This window comes from Gymnogyps californianus, chromosome 9, assembly GCF_018139145.2.
Source record: "Gymnogyps californianus isolate 813 chromosome 9, ASM1813914v2, whole genome shotgun sequence".
NCBI lineage: Eukaryota > Metazoa > Chordata > Aves > Accipitriformes > Cathartidae > Gymnogyps > Gymnogyps californianus.
In genome coordinates, this window is record NC_059479.1 from 15,325,150 (window position 1) to 15,348,588 (window position 23,439).

At 41.0% G+C, this 23,439-nt stretch overlaps 1 protein-coding gene across 3 annotated transcripts in view; it reads left to right on the forward strand.

Annotated features, from left to right (window-relative positions):
• The window catches only part of AFF2 (ALF transcription elongation factor 2), a 343,346-nt gene that overhangs the window by 183,852 nt on the left and 136,055 nt on the right, over positions 1-23,439 (forward strand). For all 3 annotated transcript variants that reach the window (XM_050901642.1, XM_050901643.1, XM_050901644.1), the window contains exon 4: positions 2,102-2,146. In XM_050901642.1, coding sequence (XP_050757599.1) covers positions 2,102-2,146 — 45 coding nt within the window. The remainder of the gene's footprint in view (positions 1-2,101; positions 2,147-23,439) is intronic.

Sequence of the window (23,439 nt, forward strand, 5' to 3'; positions counted from 1 at the left end):
TGCAAGCTTATTGGGAGAGTATTTGTTTTGTTTGCTCGTATTCTAACATACTAATTTTTCAATGAAAAGAATCAGGAGTGTATTAGAGACATATGTACTCCCACTATCCCACTGCACATTGCAGTAATATCCGTGCTTGCTAATCTTTTGGTTAAAGTTAACTATATTCCTTGCTGAATGGAGAGTTGGTACGAGGTATGAAAAACACAGATTAACAAAGAATCTACAGGTATTGAGAGGGGAAAAAAGTTATTTAAGTGAAAAGTAGAGGGATGAAGGAAGGCCAGTGAAGTGCTGGAATATCAAGTCACGTGATATGAGGGTGGACTGCATGCCTGTTGCACTTAAAGCTGACCATCCACTGGAAATTCTCAGCCTAGTTTTGTTAGGTAGAATTTGAGCTGCGTAGAAACCGGGGACAAAAAGTAAGGCTCTTTTTTTGGTCGGTTGAATGTTTTTAAGTGATATTACAGAAAACTATAATCTATAGTTGCTGAAGTAGATAAAAATCATTAATATCCCTGCAGTGTAGTCATGTTCACTTGAGTACTTCTTTACCAAGATATTGATGAACTGTTGGAAATTCAGAGAACGGTGACAAAATAAGCCAAAGGGACGGAAAATCTTGTTTATCAGAAAAGAAGGTAAAAGTTGAACATACAACATTTGAGAAAAGTGGAGTATAATTTTGCATGTCTGTGCATGGTGTAAATGTGTGAAGGAAAGTAATGAATTACTTAGAGTAGTGGGAAGAGCTCTACAGAAAGGCTGAGGTGACACTGAAAGCAAAATTTTAACAATTATTACAAAAAAGGGCCAAACAGTTTACAACTCTGCTCCATATTTTATTAAGGGAAGGGATGGGAGACCCCTTTCCCTACAGTTTTTGGGTCAGACTAGGCACAGTACTAGAAGATACGGGGAAAACGTGCTACATTGGCAGAGCGTGAACTTGGTGATCTAATAGGTCTTTCTGGTCTTTGACTTCTGTAGCTGTGTGGATTTATTCTTGAAGCTTAGTGCTGGCTGAAATGTAGGAGGAAAGCCATGGTTGGTGCTTTTGGTCAAGGTCTATAGCAGATTAGGATGACAAGGATTAAGTTTAGTCATGAGTGTCTTTTACTAAACTAGTTACCAAGAGCAATAAGGCACTTACCTGCTTTTTGGTACCTTCCTGAATATTGTCCCTTTCTCTTCTGCTGTACCCCCATGTAAGAACCCATCATAACTACCTGCAAGTGCTACAAAGTGGTTGTACGTACGGGTCATGTCTGCCTGTTGTTTGTGTAATTGTTCACAGTATTTAGAGGTTTTGTGCTCTTTCATGTCCTTGGAATGAGGGATTGTGGTAAATGTTGTAAGTACCATTTAAACAAGTATTTTCAATTGGAAGACGTTAAGGGCACCACTGTGTGTGTGCGTGGGTATGGTTGTGTGCATAGGTATATCGTATCTTTCTAAGGGGAGAAGGAATATCTGTCAAGCCTCTCGAGGTTGATTGCTGTGTGCTGTTCAGTCTTCAGAGGATACTTAACCTGCAACAGGCTGATGAAGTGAGGGACAACAAAATCAGCAGCTACCCTTGTAGTCCAACTAGTATTTTACTACAGTATATGTTTAAGTTTTAAGAGCCGTCTTGGCTGTTAGCCTATTAAGCTGTAGGGTAAGATAGTTGATGATAACAGCTTTATCCTAACTGTTATCACCTCTGTCCTTTGCTGCAGCATGCGGCAAGTTAAACCAAACCTCGCCTTCTCTCTGAAGGCTGCAGATAGGAGAAACAGTGGGATCTTCTTCAATTACAGAAGTTTCAGGCAATTCTAGTGCCAGTTCTCAGCTGTGAGGAAATCAGAGTACTTTATTGCTTCAAAAGTGTCGTTAGTAGCACAAAGCAGTGCAGAAGAAAAAAACAATTTTTGACAAAATGGGTCCTGCTGATGATTTATGTTGATCTGAACTGGAAAATTTGGTAGGCAGCAAGCGTGGATACAGCAGTCTTCAAACAGAGGCAGTTGCTGTTAGCTGTTCACCTGTGTGGTTGTAGTCACTGAACTTTGCATCCAGCACCCGACCAAACATTTCTTTTTTTCTTTAAACCTAGGTTACCCTTCCCAATGACTCCAGCTGTGTGGAAGAAATATTACGGGTGAGTAATACCCTTTGCTTTTGTATCTGTTGTATAATTGTAGTGCTGTTATTTCATCTTTCATGGAGAAGGGTTATATGGCTGTCTTTAACACTGTAGTTAAATAATAACATACTAGTTGGTCTGTATTAAAGAGACACAGCCAAGTGGTAGGCCCAGGGTGCTTCTTAGTGAGTAAGGTCAGTCCACCTCATACTCTGCATCTGCCAGCTTGTCTCAGTCAGGATTTACACACATTCCTGTTCTTCTTTAAGCCCTCAGTCTTTGTGAGTCTCTCCAGGACACATTTCTCTCCTACCCTGAGGTGGAGCCGCCTTAATTCTCCCACTCACAGACTGACCTACAGTCTTCCTCCTTCTTCCCCCAAACTACAGTTGCTCATCCTTCATGGTTTTGTTAAAGACCTACAGACATTTTTTTTCTGGGAGCTCTGGTCAGTGGTTGATTACAGAAAATTAAAACAACCCTTCCAAACTGAACATGGCTTAATTGCAGTAAGACCGTGTAACAAGAAAAAGGAGAGTGTGCACAACAAGTTGTATACATTTAAATGTGCCTTACTGTAAGTGTAAGATGGGCTTTTCCTCAGAGACCCTAACTTTGGGGTCCCCTGTTGGCAGTGAGATTTGTCTGGGGGCAGATTTGCAATCCACCAGTCCCTATCTGGGATTTAGGTTTTTGTCCTCATGGGTTGAGTTTCCCATCTGTCAGAGCTACCTTCCTGGGATTGCCAGCCAACCCCTCAGTGTAGAGGGATAAAATTTCAGTGAGAATTTGTGCCGGCCATATCCTTATCACTAGGAGCAACTGGTGCAAACTAACCCAGACCTGAAATCATGTGTAACAATCATCCCAGCTTGCTTGCAAAGACATGGACTTATTCTTGCTTATAAAATAAAATAGACTTCTCAGTGTTCATTGCAATCCAGAGTTAAATAGTTTGAGAAACTTGCTCCTTTTTTGTGTACACTTGTTATCTTGGGATGCTATTGATGTCCTTACGGGTTGCCAGTGTTGCTGCAGAAGTATCTTGAACTAGCAGGCAAGCATGCACATGCAGACCTGCAGTAACGGAGGAGTATGCATCTGCGTATGCACTCAGCAGCACTGAATGCAAGGAAATAAATAAAATTTAGTTTCAGCCTTCAAAGTGAGCAGGGGTTTATTATCTATAGAACACTAAGGGAGCAAAAGCAAAGAAAATGTTCAAAGGCTGTGCGCAGTACTTGGTACATTTTAAATCTCTTCTTCCCCTGTTTATATATTGCAATTAGGTTCATTACTATAGTTGGAATGAATGACTTGCTAGCTGGGGAAAACAGTTGTTTTCAGTAAACAGCATCAAAAAGAAATGTGATGTAGCAAATTTCAGGGATCAATCATCCAGGTGACAGTTTTAATGTGGGAACAGTGCATATAAATCACAGGAAGCAGAAACATCTTTTTTCTAATCAAGAGGAGGTGATCCTATTTCCTACCCCATAACTGTAATTTGAGTCAACAAACAGAGGCACAATGTCCCGGGCTTCCTTCTGAAACCTGCTGAGATCGGTACAGGACTTTCTGTTGTCTTCGGAGGATGGGGATGAACTGCAGAGTCCCTGCGGCTGCAGGCAGCCCCTCCTGCCACCAGTAGGCTTTTAAACTCGGGGGACTCTTGGGCTGGACAGAGCAAGGATTTGGCAAGTTTCCGTGTCTCTGGGGATCTATCTCACAAGGGCACGTAAAGGGCACCCACAAAAGGGATATGAACCAGCAGATCTTTCTTGACTGCTGGGTGCAGATGCCCGGAGGCACCCCCCATGCCCAGCCTGGCCATCCAGCCATGGAGCAAACCTGTCAGCCATAGCCGCAGGCATAGCCAGAAGCCATCTTGAGCATATGAAACAGCCTGTGCCGGGGAGCAGGTATGGGCTTGGCATGCCGCAGGTGAGCGTGGGACCTCGGCCATGGTTCGTCTGAGGTGCACACTCCCTCGCCACGTGCGCAGCTAGGTGGGTTTGCATGCTGTTACACGGTGAGGGTGGCTTAGTATGCCATTGGAGTGGCGTTAGGCAGCTCTGGGCACTGACAGGCTGTCTGCAGCCTTCTTGTAACCTGTCTGCAAGCAGGCTGCAGGCTCCCAGCAAGGCCGTGAGTGTATGAAAGCAGCAGATCACAGAGCCGCTTCTGGGGCTGCCCATCAAAGGCCCAGCAAACCCCAGTCCCAATTGGTTGCCTTCAGTGGCAGCGTTTTAGGCCTTCAACTTCATATGGTGCAGAGGCACACATGGAAGCAGAAGTACCTGAGTTTTGCTAATGACTTTGTTCTTCTCAAATTTATAATGCAGGATAAGCTAGCAGGAAATGTGTTGTGGCTGCATGCAGAGTGTCATATTCTACTTGATAGGCAATGGAGAGAAAATAAGTAAGAGAATGTGATGTCCAGCAGTGGTCAAAATCCAGTCTTTGGGCTCCCCATGGAAGCCCTGTGTCAGGAGGTTCAGGCTGTCTGCTCCAGATGAAAGAATGACCCTTGGTTTCAGCAGCAATTTGTGCTTTGAGAACCTAGATTAAGTTCCAAGCCCTGGCAGATACTTTCTGGCCTTTTGGGGCCATTTACGTAGGCTCCGAAGAGCCTTTGGGAGTGTGGGCCTCAGCTCCCTGATGGCAGCTTCCCCAGGTAAAAAAATAGGCTATTAACATTTCCGTCCTGTCAGGGATGTTGCAGAGGTAAACAAGAAGGATTACAAGACAGTCAAGTCCCAAAGGTGGACAGATGGGGCTGTAACAGCGTGCATTTGGCCAACCAAACCATTGGCAACGACTAGCAATTTCTGCTCTGGGCCATGTCTGCTGCCGAGCTCTGCGCCCCAAAGTGCCGGAGGAAGGGTGCTGATGCCTGCCATGCCCCAGCCCTGCCAGTCTCCCTTGAAAGCATTTCACGCCTTGATGTTTGCTTTTTTTCTTTTTTTTTTTTTAAGTCAGGGAAATAAGGGACTTAATTCAATTTCACCCCTCAGAAAGACACAGTAACTCTTGTAGGTTTTTTTGCCAGACTTTACAAGGAAGAGGGACCCAAGCTAAGATCTGTAACCTCTGATTTTACAGAGCTCTTTTTTCAAGCTGAACTTGATTAATGTTTTTTGTAGTTGTAGAGGTTTGCAATTCTTAATCTCTGTCTTCTTTTTTTTTTCCGGGGAAAAAAGGTATAATTGAGTTTATGGTCAAAAATTTCCAACTGAGTGAGGGGAAAGGTCTTGAGTCCGTTCAGACCCCTGAGTCTTCAGAGACACAATTTCACAGTCCTTCAGATTTCCTGAAACACTTAGCCACTTATGTCATCTTGTGTAAATGCTTTAAGGACTGTTCGTGATACTACAACCAAAGGTTAATGGCAGACCAGTCTCCTGTTGATTTTGCTTTTCTAACCAGGATGGCTGAGAAGGTTGTTAAAAATAATAATAATAAAAAAATTTCTCTCTTATACAACTAAGGCCAAGCTGTAAAGGTAGTACAGGAGATTTGCATTTAATACAGGTTGCTAATACCAAATTGAAAGATGAAGGCGAATACACTGGTGGTCGGTACATATTTTTCCTGTTCCAAAATGTGGCTTATTTTTTTAAACCAACATAATGGCTTTGAAAGTGTGGATAGCATGGAAGACAGGCAATCAACAGTGTGTGCTTGTGTAATTCACATTTTATTAATATGGATTTAAATTAAGTTGTCACTTGCTATGTGCAGCCATTGAAAAATGAGTTCATTGAAATGTTGTGATACAAAGTGCAGATGGGGCAGGAGAACTGACATTTTAAACCAGGATTCTGAAGCTGTTACTTGTGCCACTTGTACTAGTGCTTTACATCAGTGGGCTTTGCTGTCATTGTGTGCTATGTGAACCATCGTGCTGGTCCAGGCATAGGGGTGCGTGTAGGTGTGACACTGAGTGCGAACCAGCAGCGATCCTTTTTCTGCCTATAGAGAGCACAGAAGGGACCTCCCTTAGCATTGGTTTACCTCGGGTTAAAGAGGTGATAAGCACACAATATTACATGGGAAAGAAAGGAAATTTTATTTAACTGAATTTTCTTGAGGACTTGTAGTGTAAATTGAAACTTTGGGCTAGGTATTTAGGCAATCAATTAGACGTAGTCCCGCAGAAGTGAGGCTCTGGTCTATACACATAAAGCTTCCGTGCCTGTGTTGCTAACCATCTGGGCAGGCACTTCTGTTTAAAAATCTGTCCCTGCTTAGAGGAACAAAAGAATTCTTGTAGGTGCATATTCGCTGTAGTAAGGCATCAAGTAAGTGGATGGACTTCTGATGTTATGTGGACAGCTGTGGTATTAATTAAAAGCTTTCTAGTCTGGAAGCAAAACAAATCCTAAATATAATTCAGATTGTAATTAGTATAAAAATGACTGGAGTTAAATGAGCAAATTCTGTAATTTGTATGGTCTTCTATTCTTCTGATGACTAGCTCATGTCTGATGACATTGGAGAATATGTAAATTGATCAGCAGGTGAAAATGCCCTTGACTGGGCAAATTATGTGTAGTATTACCTTCCTCATGCCAATTGAAAGCACTAACGGTTTTAATAGGTATCAGCCATAGCTGAGGTGAGCTGTTCACAGAGCAAAATTAGACTGTAACAGATATAGCCCATTATTTGCCCCTCAGTCATTGTTTTCTCTTCTGAAATACAAACCAACATTGAAGAACAATGCTAAACCTAATTATAATAATTGTAATCTGAAAAATACAGGTACGCTGTCCAGTGTGGTTACAAATGCACTTAGTAGCTGACAGGCAGTTTAAATATTTTCATGTGGAATCTGGGGGCTTGCTGGAGAGGACATGATGTGAATTTAAAATGATTATCCAGACGTCATTGGACAAGTGAATAACGAGCTGACTGGCCTAGTAAATCATGTGAACCTGTCAAATGTGGGAACACGTTGGGGAGGAGATGATGTCAAGTAACAGTAACTTAGCAACCTGGCATTTAGCTGTCCAGAGAATGAGTAAGAGTAGCCACTTTTAAATAGCTGAGTAAATAAATGAATCCCTATATGTCTTAGGTGTGCTATAAAAATAGCCTAGCACCGTATGTTTTGTGTCAAGCTGCTTCTTTCTCCAGGATAAGGTGATTTATTATTTCTATTGAAATGAAAAAATGGATTGAAAAGTTAACCCACGTGTAAATGTGTATCTGCGGCCTTTGTCCCTCGTCTGGCATGCAGCCTTTGGAAGCATGTAAGGAATGGGTAATAGCCTGCTTTGAAAAAGGCAATGTGTTACAACTGTAGGGGTTTTTTTCTCTTTAGACTTTGCTTATGTACATGAAGATTTGGATGGATAAAAACAATTAATTTCTTAGCAATTTCCAAGCCATTGCATTTTCAGCTTTTTATCAGCATTTTCTCAATGGAGGCAGAACCAGTTTCTGCTCTCACATCAAAATAAATCAAGAGGTAATTCCACTGACCTCTGATCTCATTTGAGTTCATTGAATTCTTCTTCCTCCCACACTGGTATAAATTGGCAGCAGCTCCACTTATGTTGCTGCTGCTGTTATTAAATAAAAAGGAGTTACCCCTGCGTTACTTTAGGTGTACATAAAAGCAGCAACTAGTCCTTTGCTCTGATGACTCTCTAGATGTAGTCTCACTCCAGAAAATGGAAATATTGAGTATTTTTTTGAGAACAGCTCATTCCTGGTTTGATAGGTGATCAGCTCAATTCTCGTCTCAGTACTACCACAAGCATTCAGCAACAATTCCAGGAAGGTCAAAAGAAGCCTTTTCGCAGCATTTTGTGCACTGTCCAAGCCATATACATACAGGCATGGTGAGATCAATAGTTGGAGTCATTTCAGGACAGCCTGGTGTAGGCTTGAAGTGCAAAAGGCTCTTTGGGAATTGGAGAATGCAGCCTTAGGTCTTCCCAGTCTAGAGCAGAGCCTTCCCAGCCTCTAGAGCAGAGGCTCGCCTTGGCCACTGTGAGTTACACCTGAATGCAGCAGAACAGGATTATTCAAGTTTTTGGCCATTCACCTTTACAGTGAGAACATTATGGTGCCACCCATGAGAAAGGCTCCTCAGGAGCATTATGCCAAAACTGTGTATATTAACTTGAAGGTACATAATGTAGAAAACTCAGAGCTAACTTTAGGCTAGCTGAGTAGGAAGTTGGCATGAGTCAATGCTCAAGTACTTAGCTTATGCGGTTGGTTTTGTGGGCTACCGTTGCACTGCTGGCATGGCACAGGTTAGGTATGAGAGGAGTTCACTTGTGATGTAGATACACACTATAAATCTGCTTTGTGCTGCCAGATCAACGCAAAGCAGACTTCACGCTGTTGGGGAGGTGACGGGGAGAAAAGGTTGACTGTCTGATCTGACAAATGCGTGTGGGTGTGCAGTGTTTCCTGTATTCGAAAGGTGGTGTTTTGCACCTGCCTGTTACGGGGATAAATGCCTCTTCAAGATGTAAGGCAGCAAAAGATTAGACCTTTGTCAGGACAGACAAGCAAGGTCTGATTCCAGCCTGCAGGCACATTTATCAAATAAAGGTTTTATTTTCATAGCAGTATTAAAGAAATTATTCAGTAAAGAACTTTGAAATGTAAAGTCTGATCATTATGTGGGTCTATTGCAGCCTGTCTACACTGTAACAATAAAAAAAAGATTACAAAAGGTGTTCAGGAAAAGAGAGAGAGATTGCAGTGCACCTATTTCAAACTCACTATTCAATTCTGTTTTCTTATCTCCTTAACCATATATATTTTTGTACTGCCAAATTGAAATATTGCTGATTTCAGTAGTATTATATAATTCTGCTATCATTGCCAGATTTACCATTGCTACTAAAATTACTGTAAAGTGAGCTGACATCACAAGAGTTTGGACACGTATTACTGCTCCTGAAGAGAATGAAAGCACTCCCATGAGAAATGAAAGTGTGTTAATTCTTACCTGTTTTCCAAGCTCTTCAGCGTTTCTTTTGCACCAAAACAACCACATTTAGTTTCTCTTCCTCATTGACAATCACCGCAGAAATGATCCACTATGTATTGCAACACGTGACATGCTCGGCATCCTCACTCTGATTTAGTACTCTGTTATGATAAAAATAATGATACTTTATGAGAATATACAAAATAATTTTTTAAAAGCCAGTTCAAACAAGAAAGTAATTCAAGCAAAGTCATTGTCTTGGAGGAGAAGACAATAAGTTTTGCAACTTCTGCAGAAGATCAGGTACACCCTCTGCGGCACTTAAAAGTTTTGGTCACTTCATACACTACTTTTTCAAATACCTCTAAGTTTCGTAGTTCCAGAAATAACTGGAAGTGAAAGAGACAAAAAATGTGGGAAAACAAGTTGATGGGGTCTTATGGTTGAGTGGAGAGTATCATAAAACTAAGATTCCTACTCCAGATTTGCAGACCCATGGGACCTGACTTCCTGTCCCTTTTCATCATTGTAAATAAAGAGTAACTCCCTTATCTTTGAGTGAAAGTGTGACAGAAAACAGACCCAAGGAATCTGGGATGTCGCATCAACTCTGACCTTTTGTATGCTCCCATGAACAAAAAAGGCCCCAAGTGCTGAACTCGATGGAAAATTTTAAAAACTTCTACATTGTTATGGTGTTTGGCTCTAGCTGTACCAGGCATCCTCCCTTAAGGACTTTGTGGGCTGCACGAATTTATGTTTTATAAAAACATGATTAAGAACTTGAGAGCCTGTTGTGTGCCTGTCCTGGAGTACTGCTGCTGAATCCAAAATGACCAGTAACAACAACTACTGGCACAGTGTGCAGGGCGGTCAAGCAGAAAAGCCATCTGAAGCCCCTATACTCCACTTACTACACATCTTACTGCCAAAGTATTAAACAAAAAAATCTAGTCCTATTTTGAAATATAGGTAGTAGAATATTACTCTGGTCTCAGATTAATCATTTCTGTTATTTCATCTTGTCCTGTCAAAATGAAACATGGTTAAATATGGGCATTGAATGTTTAAACTGCTAGCAATGTTACCTTTCATTTAAGTAGATTAATAATGTGTATTCTACATAACAAATTGCTTTAGGCACAGAATGAGGACATTGAAAACATTAAAATCGAGTTAGGCTTTCTGAAATGAATGCATGCTTTAGAAACAATTCTGGTTTGAAATGACAAAGTCTGTAGCATCTTCTGTGGCTCTTTATCTCACAAAAGGGAAGGGCTCCATTTTTGCAGCCCTGAGGGCAAGTGTTGTGGGTTTTAAGTCCTGGTAGGAAGCCTCCCCATAAGTCAGCACTGCTGAAGAAGCTGGTGGCGCCCATGAAGGATAAGTTGGCCATATGTGGTTAGTCAAGAGAAACAGAGCTAGGAAAAGGCTAGACAGACTTTCAGTGTCCAAGGGAAGACAGGGCTGGAAGATGTAACTAAATGAATCTTCAGAAAGAGTTTCAAGAGCTCTCCTCTTTGAAATTCTCCTCTGAAGTTTCAGCTGACCATGACAATCAAAACTCAAAAAAAATTTGTTGATGGTTAAAAAAATATGTGTAACAAAAGAACTAGAGAAATGGGAAAAAAAAAAAAAAAAAGGACCAAGAAGGGGCCAGATACTTGAGGCATGCTCAGTTTCACTGCTTTAACTATACCCGCCATGTTGCAACCTTTGATGCTTCACTGCTCTTGTGCTCTTAGAAGGAAAGTAAAGAAAACAGGACAAAGATGACACCTGGACTAAACCTGAAGTTAGAACTTTGAATCTCATTGCTGCTCTCAGAGGAAATGGGTGGAAGTGTTCTGTTACAGCAGATACCAGGAATATTTGTTGCCATTTTCTTCATATACTGCAGTCTAAATTTAACCCAAGTCACTTGTAATCTCTTCTTCTTAAGGCAAGAATAGGGACACCAACTGAGTTACGAGCCAAGAAGTATTTCTTCGTGAAAGACCCCCTGGACAAGCAGGTGGACTTTTCCTTTGGAGGAATCATGTGGTGACATGCTATCGGCCTTGCCAGCCTCCATGGGGTTTTTGGAAGCAGCCTAACATGGGAAGGCAGCCTTGCAGTCATCATCTGTCTTAAGTTCAAGTTATTCCACATTCTGTAGGGAGAGTATTTCTGGAAGCCGCCTTTTTGGGGGGAGCAATTTATGTCTTTGCTATTTGCCATTGATTTGTAGACTTTAAGACTGTCATGCAGCATAGTCAGTGGAGCCCTTTCTGAAGGTGTCTTCCTTCTTACCTGTGGAGATTATTTCAGCTGTCAAAGTCATCAGAATACACCACTTCACACCTGCCAGTAAAAGATTGATATGGTCCATCTTCCCATCTCTTTGAACATCCTCTCGATAAATGTTTGAATACATAGACTCAGATGAAATATCCTACCTTTAATCTTCCTGTATAACCTTGAGATGCCCCTTCGCTCCACAGTGTCTCCTTCTCTGAAATGGGGAAATAGAACCTCACCCATACTGCCATCGTGCTGTGAAGTTAAATTAGTTGCTAGCAAAATGCATTGAGGTCCTCAGCTGGAATTATTGGTGTTATAATTGTGCAAAAGCAAGGCTCAATCAGATATTTAAAATTATACTACATACTGTGGCTTATCCATTTCTATAGAGAATTTCTAACATTTCTTTAAAGAAAGCGTGTCATTGAATTTAATGTTCTGAGAAACCTTATGAACTTCCAATCTATTTTAGCCATATATTTCAAATTGTGCTTATAATTGTGTTTTTTATTGAATATGTAAGTTCCTTTCAATTTCTTAATACAGTACATGGGTTTTAATACACATTTGAGAAGAATGCACACTGTGGATGGGAGGCACTTTTGAGCGTTTTCAAATTGTCACAGTAAAATTGTCACATTTGTTTAATTAGCCTGTAGATCTTGCCACATTGATTTATGTCAGCTGTGTAACAATTTCTCTGGATAGCTAGAAAATCTGACCAGAATGTTTTCCTTTTTTTTTTTCTTTTTTTTTTTTTCTTTTTTTCTTTTTTTGTTTGGCCAAGGAAGTTCTCACATTTCTTTTGGATTTAAAAGCAGCCATACAGGCACCCAGCCTTGCAGAAGTCAGCTGAAGAAAATGTGAGGCTGTAGCATTAGAAAGGAAGATGGTTTTATTAGTTCAAGGCGTTGAGGTGTTTGTTGACCATTGTTCAGAGGCAAGAGATAAAAACTGACTACAAACATGAATCTGAAGTTCAGACCTAAGTGCTCAGATTTATGTTTGTTCAACGTTCTGCATGCACTGTTTATTCTGCCTGCTGCTAGTGTTACTGTATTGCCTTCCACGGCTCCTAGAGCGAGGGCTCTGGTGTGGGTGTCACTAGAAACCCTGTTCTCAACAGTTTACAGCTCTTCTTTAAATATTTCCTCTATTCTAAAATTTCTGTGTAACGTCTAAGCAAATATTTGGGGGGGGGGGGGGTGGGGGGTGGAAATAATACCTGCTAGTACTTTGCAGGGTGAAACAGGAACAACATGGACACACACAGACTTAGGAGACTTGCATGGGTTGATAATGGGGGGAAAAAAAAGGACAGGGTAGCTTTCATTGCATTTGCTGCTGGTTGAGCGGGTGATTTAAGGTGTGGACCAAATTTCACCTCTGGAGCCAAGCTGGAAAATGGCGGGTACTGGTCTCTTGTGAGGAATGCTTTGAGATCTTCTGATGGAATTTAGTGCACAAGCACTGAGTATTAAAGGCCCCTTTGAGCTTTGTAGTCCATTAATTTCTTTGCCATGAGTATATCCTGCTAAAGAATATGTTGTTTGTGTACCCCAAGGTACAGTAACCTTTAAAAATATTCTTCTGAGCCTCAGAAAAAAAACTTGGTGTTTGGTTTGTAGGAGAACATTCCCAGTAGTGATTTTTAGGTTTTTTTAAATCAAGCCAATTAATCCCTTCCCACTTATTCTAGTATTTTATCATTTCTAACCTCTTGAGTCCCTAATCTTTTCAATAAGAGGTCTGAGCTGCCAGTTTATCTGAAAAAGGAGTGTTGTACCAATCAAATGAAAACTGGTGCTCAGATTTTTTTGAAGAGCAGCCCCTTGTTGTTCCTGAGTTCAGACAAAAACAAAGAACGCAGCTTCAACAGTGAGGCGTTCGCTGGAGGCTTCTTTCCATGAAAATAGTTATCACTCCTTTTTCCCTTGGCAATTGAGTCATTGCTTTTAAAAGAAGTTGTCATTATCTCCTCATTACCATTTTTCTTAATATGATAAGTGTAAACTACAAGAAAGCTATCATGTTTGAAAGGATACAGGAACCCTAAGGAATGTTATACTAACTGCTTGTGCTCTTTGAAAAGGCTTAGACTGGGAATTTGACTAAATGTATCATTCTGTCTCCTTTGCAGCAGCATTGTCATTTTATAGTGTCTTTCACTTATAACACAAGTTCCGCTTCAGAAAGAATGCCGTGTTACTGCATCTAGCCTTTGTATCTCTCCAGCAAAGTGAGATCAACAACTCCTTTTGGTAATTGCTTGAATGTGATAATACATTGCGCTCTGTGCTAAAAAAAAAAAAAAAAAGTATTCTTTGGCAGGTTTATTGCAGTTTGTCTTTGTATGATAACTGGTAATTGTCAGTGTTTGACACCAGCTGGAGTTGCAAATAGCACTAACTGCTTAGAGCTAACTAGCAACCATGGGTCTACTGGGTGGTCTTTTCTTGGGCTTGCTCCAAGTTTGTTCCAGAGTGCTCACATGACCCGTGATAAACTATTACTAATGAACAGTTTGCTATTCCTTTTTGGCCATCTAGAAGCAACAAAGACAATACATGTCATCGTCTAGTAATGTGGATATATAATTTCTAAATGCTGGAGCACCAAACTTACTGCATTTTAGCGCTGTTGCTTTTGTGTCCTATTCACTGGTTTTCCTGTGGGAAAAAAAGTAGTGTAGTGTTTGGAGGCAGGAAGGTTATGGACTTTGCCCTTTTTCAGCCCTGTTTTTAGGAGTTGGTTTGTTTCAATGTAGTTTGTTGTCAGAAGGTTTTAAAAAATGCAGGCATGGGAGGAGGATATATTAATCTGGTGTATAGTCTGAACATGCTGATTTCAGACATTAGGACCGCTCTGTGTGGGACCAAGCATCCTCACCTGTCATAAGTCTTAGTGGCAGTTCTGAGTATTTAATGTTTCCAACTTCAGACTTATTAGCTTTGTAAGAAAGAACGAGCTAGGAAATGAGGAATCAAATGCATGCATGTGACAGTGGAAATCTGTCTACCAGAAATGCTCCGAAACCTCCATACCTTAAGGGAGATCAAAAAAGACCTCAGCATGTTTTGGCTTCAGTTTTCTTTACTCCTTAAGCTGGCTTATTTGGGTAAGGCTGACATGCCAAAAAAGTATATGTTGTATCAAAACATATTCTATAACATACATCCATTTTTTCTACACCTGTTAGCTTAGCAGGAGTGGATCAAAGGGGAGTGTTGGCATGATTTACAGGACACACAGATGCAGGAACAGACCTGCTTCCAGGCACAAGTGAGGAAAAGGAAATCCAGACTGAAATGTTTGTTCATTTCCAAAGGCTAAAATTACTATAATAAATGCCAGGTCGCATGATAGGGTTTCAGGTGGCTGCTTAGGTCTTTCTGTAAGAGAAGAGAATTAAAGGGTTGAGTATGAGAGGCGGCAAGGACTCTACAGGCCAGAACCCATAGTATATTTTTTGGCAAACGTGCTAAGCTTTTAACCTTACAAAAAAACAGGGTGCCAAATTAGAGGACCCAATGGCCAGGCTTCAGTTTGAAGTTTTCTGTCCATCCAGGGCTCACTGCATGCTCATCAAGCTGGCTATGTTGTCCACCCAGGATTTTCCAGCCAATATTCAGTGTTCCCAATTTCCAGCCAGTATTGAGAAGTTCCACCACTGCCCTAGGCATTGCATAAGACAAAAAATGAGACAGCCTTTGCCCTCAAAGTGTTCATAGTCTCTGATGTAGGCACTGGGAAGATAATCATACTCCGTAGCGGAGAGTGCATTCTTCACACACTAAGGGAGAAGCAAGTTTTCAACTGGGACAGACAGTAGGGAGAGCATCACATAGACAAAGAAAAGGAAGTGGTGAAAAAGGACAGCTTCTGTAAGGGCAGGTTTGAGCTTTTCTAGGTGTTCACTGTGTCTTCGCTTCAGCCTCAGACCATTGTTTTAATGGCATTGCAGTTGAGGTGTTGATGTGACCATGTAAGAGGGAAACACTCAACATTAAAAAGAAATGCTACCCACTCAGGAAAACCCATGCTGCAATACTGCTTGTGTGGTAAGCAGAATAAAAGAGATCTGGCAGAGTCTTGGTTTTGAAGGCAAAAAACCAGCTTTTGTAAAAGATTTCAATGTGTATTGTACAGCAGTGTGTGGTAGCTTCATTTCTTTGTATTTGATGAGTAACAACTTGGAGCCCAATTTTAATGAAAGCAAATCATGGCTTATGCAAAAGAATTCAGCTTTAAACTCAAATAAGTTGCCTAACCTGGTTTCTTAATTTCCTCCTATATGCTATTTCAGATAATTGATGCTCCTGTTTTAAGACTAAGGCTGGTGTCTTCTGACACAAGTTGATGCTTTCAAATTCCTGATGATTTTTAGACTCAGTTTCATCATATTGTCAGGATGTGGGTTATAAGCTGGTTACATGGGTCTAAAACTTAGTGCACAATGTAAAACAGTTTCTGTGCTAAGCCTACAGAACGAGAAGTTTTGTAGTTTAGTAATTTAATTTTGCCTGGTATTGAATTTGGAGATTTTATTTTTTCACGACGTTGGCATAAGTGGCTCCAGAAATTAAATGCACTTTGTAATAAATTACATGGATAAGGTCTTGTCATGTGACTACATAATTCACTGTTGTGTTTAGTATGAAAAAACCATGAATTGATTACATCTGGCAACGTAAAGGAGATGGTGTAATGTATTGTATAAATGTGCACAGTGGAGTGCCTCAGGGTAGGTGCAGTCTTGTTTTGTAACTGTAAATTATAGTTCTGCTCTCCTCTTGGTGTGAACCCTAAGTCTCAGAGAAGAAAACAGGCGATTCAAGACATGCTTTTTTGCTCGTGAAGCTCAGGATGGATGGAACAAATTACCAGATTCCCTTAAACAAGTGCCAGCAGTGAATAGTTTCAAAACACAGTTGCTTATTTACTTGGAGAAATGTTGCCAATGTTTTTTAAATTGCAGAGATGAAATTATATGTTGGTATTAGTAACTTTTGAAAGAATTAGCTTTTTATTACTTATTGTGCCTTTGTTTATATTATGCTGTTTTACTGCCAGGGTGTTATGTTGTATTTAACAGTTCAATGCATACTTCCTATCTCTTGGGGCCCTTATGAAAATTAGATGTGCCATCCCTGGAGATGGTTACCAACAAGTATCGTTTTGAATAAATAAAATCAATGGGATATGGCTGTGCATCTCAGTGGGGATGAGAAGCTGCCAAGAACGGGAGGTATTGCATTGGCCATACTGTCCACAGCAAGACTCTGATACTGTGTGTTGGGCAACAAAGTCATTAGTTTGGTTACCGAGAGTGACAGATGAAGGATGCCTAGCTTTCTGGAAGTGGGTTTAGTACACATGACTGCAAGTACCTGAATATTTATGGGCGTATCATTAACTTTTAGGACTCTAAAACTGGTGTTAGCTGGTGTTAACTGAATATCCACTTTTGGATGCAGTATTAAACAGATAGGATCTCAGCACGACTGAGAATTAGTAAGTATGGAGGATCAGGATTTTACCATCATGATTGCTCTGGTGTTCTTTAAGTGCTCTGTGAAAGACAGAGCACCGACCACCGTCCACCAGCATCCCAGATGAGCGGGACCTCGAGTCTGACCCATTCGGGCAGTTCCATGTTCCTGACTTATCAGTAGGTCTGTCCAGAAGAACAGTTATATGGAAATACAAATACCTCACATGGCCCAGCATCTCACATGTGCCTGGCAAAACTTCAAAGCCTTGATCATCCTCTCCTTGCACACAGTCATTACGGCCTATCCTTAACAAACCTCACATATTCTGCAAGCAGAGAAGATGCCTCTTGCCTCTCATGGATGGGAAGTGGAGTTACCTCAGTGTCATTTTTCCTGGTCAGTACACACCTGTCTTTGGACTCTCTGAAGGCTCATGGCTTGTCACAAAGACAACACTGGCTCCTGCTCATCTCCTGGACTTTCACTAGAAAGCTTAGGGAATGGTCTAAGACAAAGACAGCGTGGGTCAGAGGGGCAATCATACATGCAGGATGCATCTACCTTTGACTTCACGATTTCTCAGGCCTTCCTTCTCCACAGAACTCTTAATTCTGTCTCATCATATAAAACTTGTCAAGAGAGCTGTCCTGTGTGCTTCCTGTAAGGTCCTGTTTCATTTTTTACACTGTGTGATTCTACTTCACCGATTATGTTCTGTGAACCCCCCCCGTGTCCTTCCTGCACTTCACCCATACAGATAACCTAAGCCTGACAAGAGTAGGGATACAGCTGCTACAGACCTCTTGTTTTGTTGCAGTTCACCATAATGATGTTTCTATAGTAGGACCCTTAGGGGGTTGTGCTGCATGTTCCTGAAAATGCCACGAACATGTGAGAAGGTGCTCGAGGGCACAAAACTTGCTTGGGATTGAATTGAACGACTGTCCTGGGCAGCGTGAGCCACATTCAGGACAGTTTTTGACCATATAATCTTCCTGAGGTGGACCCTGAAGAAAATTATCCTGATCCACCTTGGAGAGAAGTATCCAACATGTTTCACAGAGGAGCCTTGGGAATGAACTATTATATGCAGAGCATGGACCATTTGGGGCCCAGGACCCAGTAGGGAGCTAAATCATTTGACAGTGTAGACACACTATTACATTGGCTGTGCTTACTTTTAGGATTGTGTCGGACTTGTTAAATTGGAAATCCGGTGGTGGTTTCGTGTGGTGTAGCTTCATTACTCTCCCCCTAAAACAGCCTCTTGAGCTGAGATACCTTCTCACTCTAATGGAGCATTGTTTTTCTTCACATACACAAGATTGGTTAGAGCAATAAGTACATCAATCATGATTTGCTATTTTTTTTATTGTCTTCTAAATGCTCTAAGCAAAGAATATGAGTGTTATTAGTTATAAAAGCTACAGTATGAGGAAAATATATTGAAAAGTGTGAGGTATACGGGAGTCAGAGAGTATTGAGAAGCTCAACAGAAACAGAAAATGTCCATATTGCTATCGCTTTCTTTGTGGATTTCCAAATGTTAACGAAGTAGGAAAGGAAAACATATGTTGTAAAGTTTATAGTCAACCCCTATTGGCTTCTAAAGCAATTTCTATATTCATTTTCACTGAATATCTTTTTTGTCTGTCCTTCCCCTTCTTGTTAATATGGAAAGGAATATTAATTTAGCATGGGAGGATATGGAATGCATCCCATTCACCAGTTGGGCAAAGGGAACTTATTTGTTGTCATTGATAAAACCCACAAGGTGAACACTATGGTTTTAGATTATGGTCAGGCAAATGGCTGCTTTTTGTAGAATAAACTCTAGCTTTTCAATAATAAACTCATGCGTGTATGCACTGTATTTCCAAATGGCTTTCTAGTAGTTTTTGGTACAGTAGCAAGATAAATTCTAGTATGACAAAGGCATCATTGCAGATGCCGCCACATTGTTCCTCCAAAAATATGTACTGGGCACTAGCCACTAGTAATAAATTTGCTAAAACGTTTGCCTGAGTAAAAAGTTTCCTGCCTTAACATTCATACCAGGAAAACTGACTTTCTCTTGGAGGACATCAGGCCATCACTGAAGTCTTTTTTTTTTTTTCCCCTTACAGGAAAAAAGATCTAGTATCCCTTTGATGTTGAGAAGTTTTTTAAGTGCTGAAACATGATAATCAAATGCATATCCATGAATTTATCTGTCATGTCCCTGTCAATACTGACAATGTATCAAAATCCCTTCCTCAGGAAGCCTTTGGCCCAGTATAAAGCAGGCCAGATTACTCGTCAGGATATTCCCAACTGCTCATGCAAATTTTCCGTTCCGTCTTAAGGAATGTGAATGAAAAACAACCCGTAGATTTATTGCCTTTGTGTTCCTTTAGGCTTTAGCGTCATTTGCTTGTACGTGTATAAATATATATCTATATATTCATTCTTTCCTTAGCCTTTTCCCCAAAGATGAAAGGGGTTGAGATGTTTTTTAATTCAGTATGCATCACACACATAAAATGTGGCTGCCCCTCATGCATTACCGGCTTCCTAGCAGAGAGAGTTTGATCAGGTTTGTATAAATGCAGAAACCAGAAAGATACTGTGAAACAAGACACACTTTTTATTATGGTTGCCTTGATAAATAGTTAATAAAACATTAATAAATCATTAATAGAGTCTTTAATAAATGGTAAATCACTTGGTTATCTTTATTCCATCAGGGCAGTATGTTGCTTAGCACCAGCTGTAACATCAAGTTTGTAATAACCTTAGAACTTCTATTCATCATATATTAATTTTTTCTGAATGCAACTTTAACATACTGTGTAACCAAAAATTGGAGAAAGTTTAAAGCAACAGATTTAGCTAAGAGTTAAAAGGACTGAGAAGGGCAGTTGACAGAGAGAATACCACAGATAAGGTCTCTTTAGCAGCAGTGGCCTCAGATTGCATTTATTGCTGGCAATGTATGCAGGGCTGCTCCTCCTCCTGCTCCTCTGGCTGCCCTCTAATGATGTGGGCAAAGGGTCGGTCCTGCAACTTCCTTTGTGGACTCCAATGCCACAGAAGAAAAAACACTGGGATTGTTGCTTTCTTCTTCTGCCTTTTTGTGGATCTGCTATCCACAAGAGAGGCAGTAAGGGTAGCGTTTGGCCAACAGAGATCTATCAAACAACAGAACAAGAAAAAGAGCTGGGAAGGGTCTTAGAACTCTCATCATCTACTACACATCCCTGTCCCAATGCAGGAATCAATTCTGCCTAAGCCATTCCTGACTGATGTGTGCTAATCTATTCTTAAGTGTGTTGCCCCAAAGATGGAGTCTGTGTAGCTCTCTGAGCAATCTGTTTCAGTGCTGCACGGTCCTTACCATTAGAGAGCTTTTTCTTATGTCTAACTGGAATCTTCTGGCTGCAGTTTAAGTTCATATCCGCCATAAAACTGGAGAACAGATTATTCTCTCCTCTAGCAACAGCTCTTTCTGTAATTGAAGACTGTTCTCATGTCTCCCCTCAATTCTCCCAAGGGAAGTAGCGTGAACCCTATATCTTGGGAGACTTCAAATTAGATCAGGCTAAGCAGTTTAGAGTGCACTGTAGGAAGGGAAGCTGCCTCAGTAGGAACGCAGAGTGCACAGTCTAGCTGCTTTTTTCCATAATGACCTCTTAGAGCCTGGCTCAGTGCTTTTATCTGTATTTAAAAACACTGCACACTTTCTTTTGAACAAGAAGGAAATGATGGAAAAATGAAATACAGAGAAAGGAAATAAATCTTGAAGGTGGCTATTAATTTTAGGGACTGATTTTGTAAAGCTATTTACCATCTGCCCCATATCCCCTGTACTCAGTTCTCTCGCTCTGATCTCTTCCTTAGAAACTTGCAAGTTCAAATCCTTCCCCAGTCCTCTCCTTCCATTTAAATCGTGATTTGGCCTTGTACCTCTGCAGCCCCTAAAAATTTTGCTTGGAGTATTTGTATTTTTGGTGATTCATTAGATCGCGTCTGCATGTGTCCTTCTTAGTTACTTACCTGAGGGCTTTTATAGCTGAAAAAAGCAGACTTAGCTGAAGAGACGAGCATGCCTAGCTCTAATAAATAAAGCACATGGAGTCAATTAAAACAATGTTTAAATAATTTTCAGAAAGGAGGATGCTTGATGTTACTACATCAGAGGACCACAGTGACTTTTAAGCCAACAAACTGTACAGGTTTACTTTCTCATTTAATCTCCAGGTCTGTAAAAAAAAAGCGTACTTCCATAGCAGTCATCTACCCACTCCAACAGTTAACATGATTTTGGAATTATTTTAAGTCCAAACCATGTGAAAATAAATCCTAACTCAATTTTGTGGGATTACTTTGTTTCCATTAAATTCCTCTTTAAAGCATTTCATATGCTTGGTTTTATTATTGTTACTTCCAGGAATTTCTAAATACTTCCAAATTTGAATTGATTGAAGTTTTTTAACTTCTCCTGGAAAAAAAAAAAAGAATGCAATTCCCTGCCTACTTTCCCAGGTATTTACAAACCAAGATGTTTACGTATACATCTTAATGGATGCATACACAACACACACACACTGTCTGTGTGGTTCTTTATAGTCATAACATATTAGAAGGTAGATAGATCAGATTTCACAAGTTAAACAAAATAGAGCTTAGCAAGTACTTAAAGATGAGGGACCTCCAAAAGAAATTGGGGCATAGCAAAGAACGGTGAAGTCATGTGGATGATTAAACAAATGACATCCTTTCTTCTGATTCTCCAAAGTAACGTGCATGTGCTTAAGGAACAGAGTAGGAGAGAGTTAAGCAGACGGTCACATCTCTGCAGGATGTGGGGTTGGGTTTTTGACCCTTCACTGAAAACAGTGCAGTACCATTTTTGCATGTCGTTCTGTAGCTCAGTAGTGCTCTGCGTGGTGGTGAGCTGTGTGGTGGTCCATGTGGGGTTGCTGCCCATACATTTTGAAGTGACATTTTTCAGATGAGTAAACTCAAAATTTTCTCTACAATCGGTCAAGGTTCTTTGGTGAACAGTGCTGTGGCACCTATCTGTAGGTAGATGTAGGTATGTTTCTTTAAGTAACTATATACTTCCTCACCACTTCCACACACAGTGTTTAGACACTGAGCTTTAAATACTTGTGTTGTTTTGCATGTGTGATCCTATCTGGAATTTTCTATCCAATAATTTTCATTACAGTGATAATTGAAGTGAAATGCTTCAATGTAGCTAGCTTGTACCTTTGTAATAGAGTTTGATGCTCACAAAGTCACTCTGTAAACGTATAGATTGGGTAGTCCTAACCTCACTGAAGTTGACTTTTGCCTCCACTCTCAGTGGAGTCAGGATTTCTTACCTTGTAATTGAATTTCCTCAAATAATAGCAGACTCATTTTTCCTTTTCCTGCTGTTTTATGTTCAGGTATCCCCTAACAGGGAAATGACTAGATTTGCTTACACTTCAGCCCACTGAGTTGGTACACAGTGGACACTAGATGAACTTTGACAGTGAATATTCTGAAATATTTGCTGGCATCACCTTCCCATGAATCCTAGGCTCTCTGTCCAGCCTTTTATGCGTGGGCAGGAAGAGACTGAGGTCAAGCCTATAATTGCAGTTCTAGAATATGCTTCTTTTCTGCCTTCAATCAGGCTGCCTCTCCCTCTTTTAATTATGTGATATAGTCTCTGTTTCATCATTTTGCTATGAAGAGATTTGCCACAAAGCAACCTCTATGGCATAGGATTTGGCAGAGGCATGCAGGATTTGGATTATATTATCTCACAGAAAAGTTCACCGGATGCTTAAATCTTTTTCTGCCTTCCTCTGTGCAGAGGTCAAACAATCAGTGCAATATAATAATGTACTTCTCGTCATTGCACTGAGCTGCCGCAGCCTCACCCACCGGGAGGGATGAGCTGTTCACGACCTGCCTCTTTCCTCCTCGTTGCCACCGTTTGGGCTTTGTGCAATGAAAACAGGCCCTGAGCTCCACAGGCAGAAACCCAAAAGCTCTTTCAGGAGTGCAGAGACATCTGCACCCTCCCCTGTCCCTGGGTCATCTGCACAAGGAACTGGCAAAGCTTGGCTGCCGGCTGCGCTGTCTGTAGCTATGTGGCCCTTTAGATAAGCCGCAAGTGTGTCCACGGTGCGCTGCGCTGGTGGAAACAAAGTGGCGGAGCCCAGTGGGGCCGAGCTGCTGACCAGCCCTGTCCTCCTGCCTCTGCCAGGACTGGGTGAAGGCTTCTCTGTGTAGTGGTCGTTCCTGGGCTCTGTCCCTTGCGGGGCTCAGCCAGACCTTCCTGCAGTAGCAGCATTGCTAAGGGTGGAAATTTGATGGGCTTCAATAAAATACCAGTGCCTAACAGGAGCTTGGGGGAAGTTTACGTATCCACCTGTCCCATTGACTGAGAGCCATGGTGCATAGTTTTCCTTTCTCTCTCCCAACCTCCTGTATGACACATGATTTGTGAGGGACAACTGGAGACCTGAAACTTGCTGGCTGTATCTTCAGTGAATTATACATTAGCATCCAGCTGTAGCCACCCAGGCCAC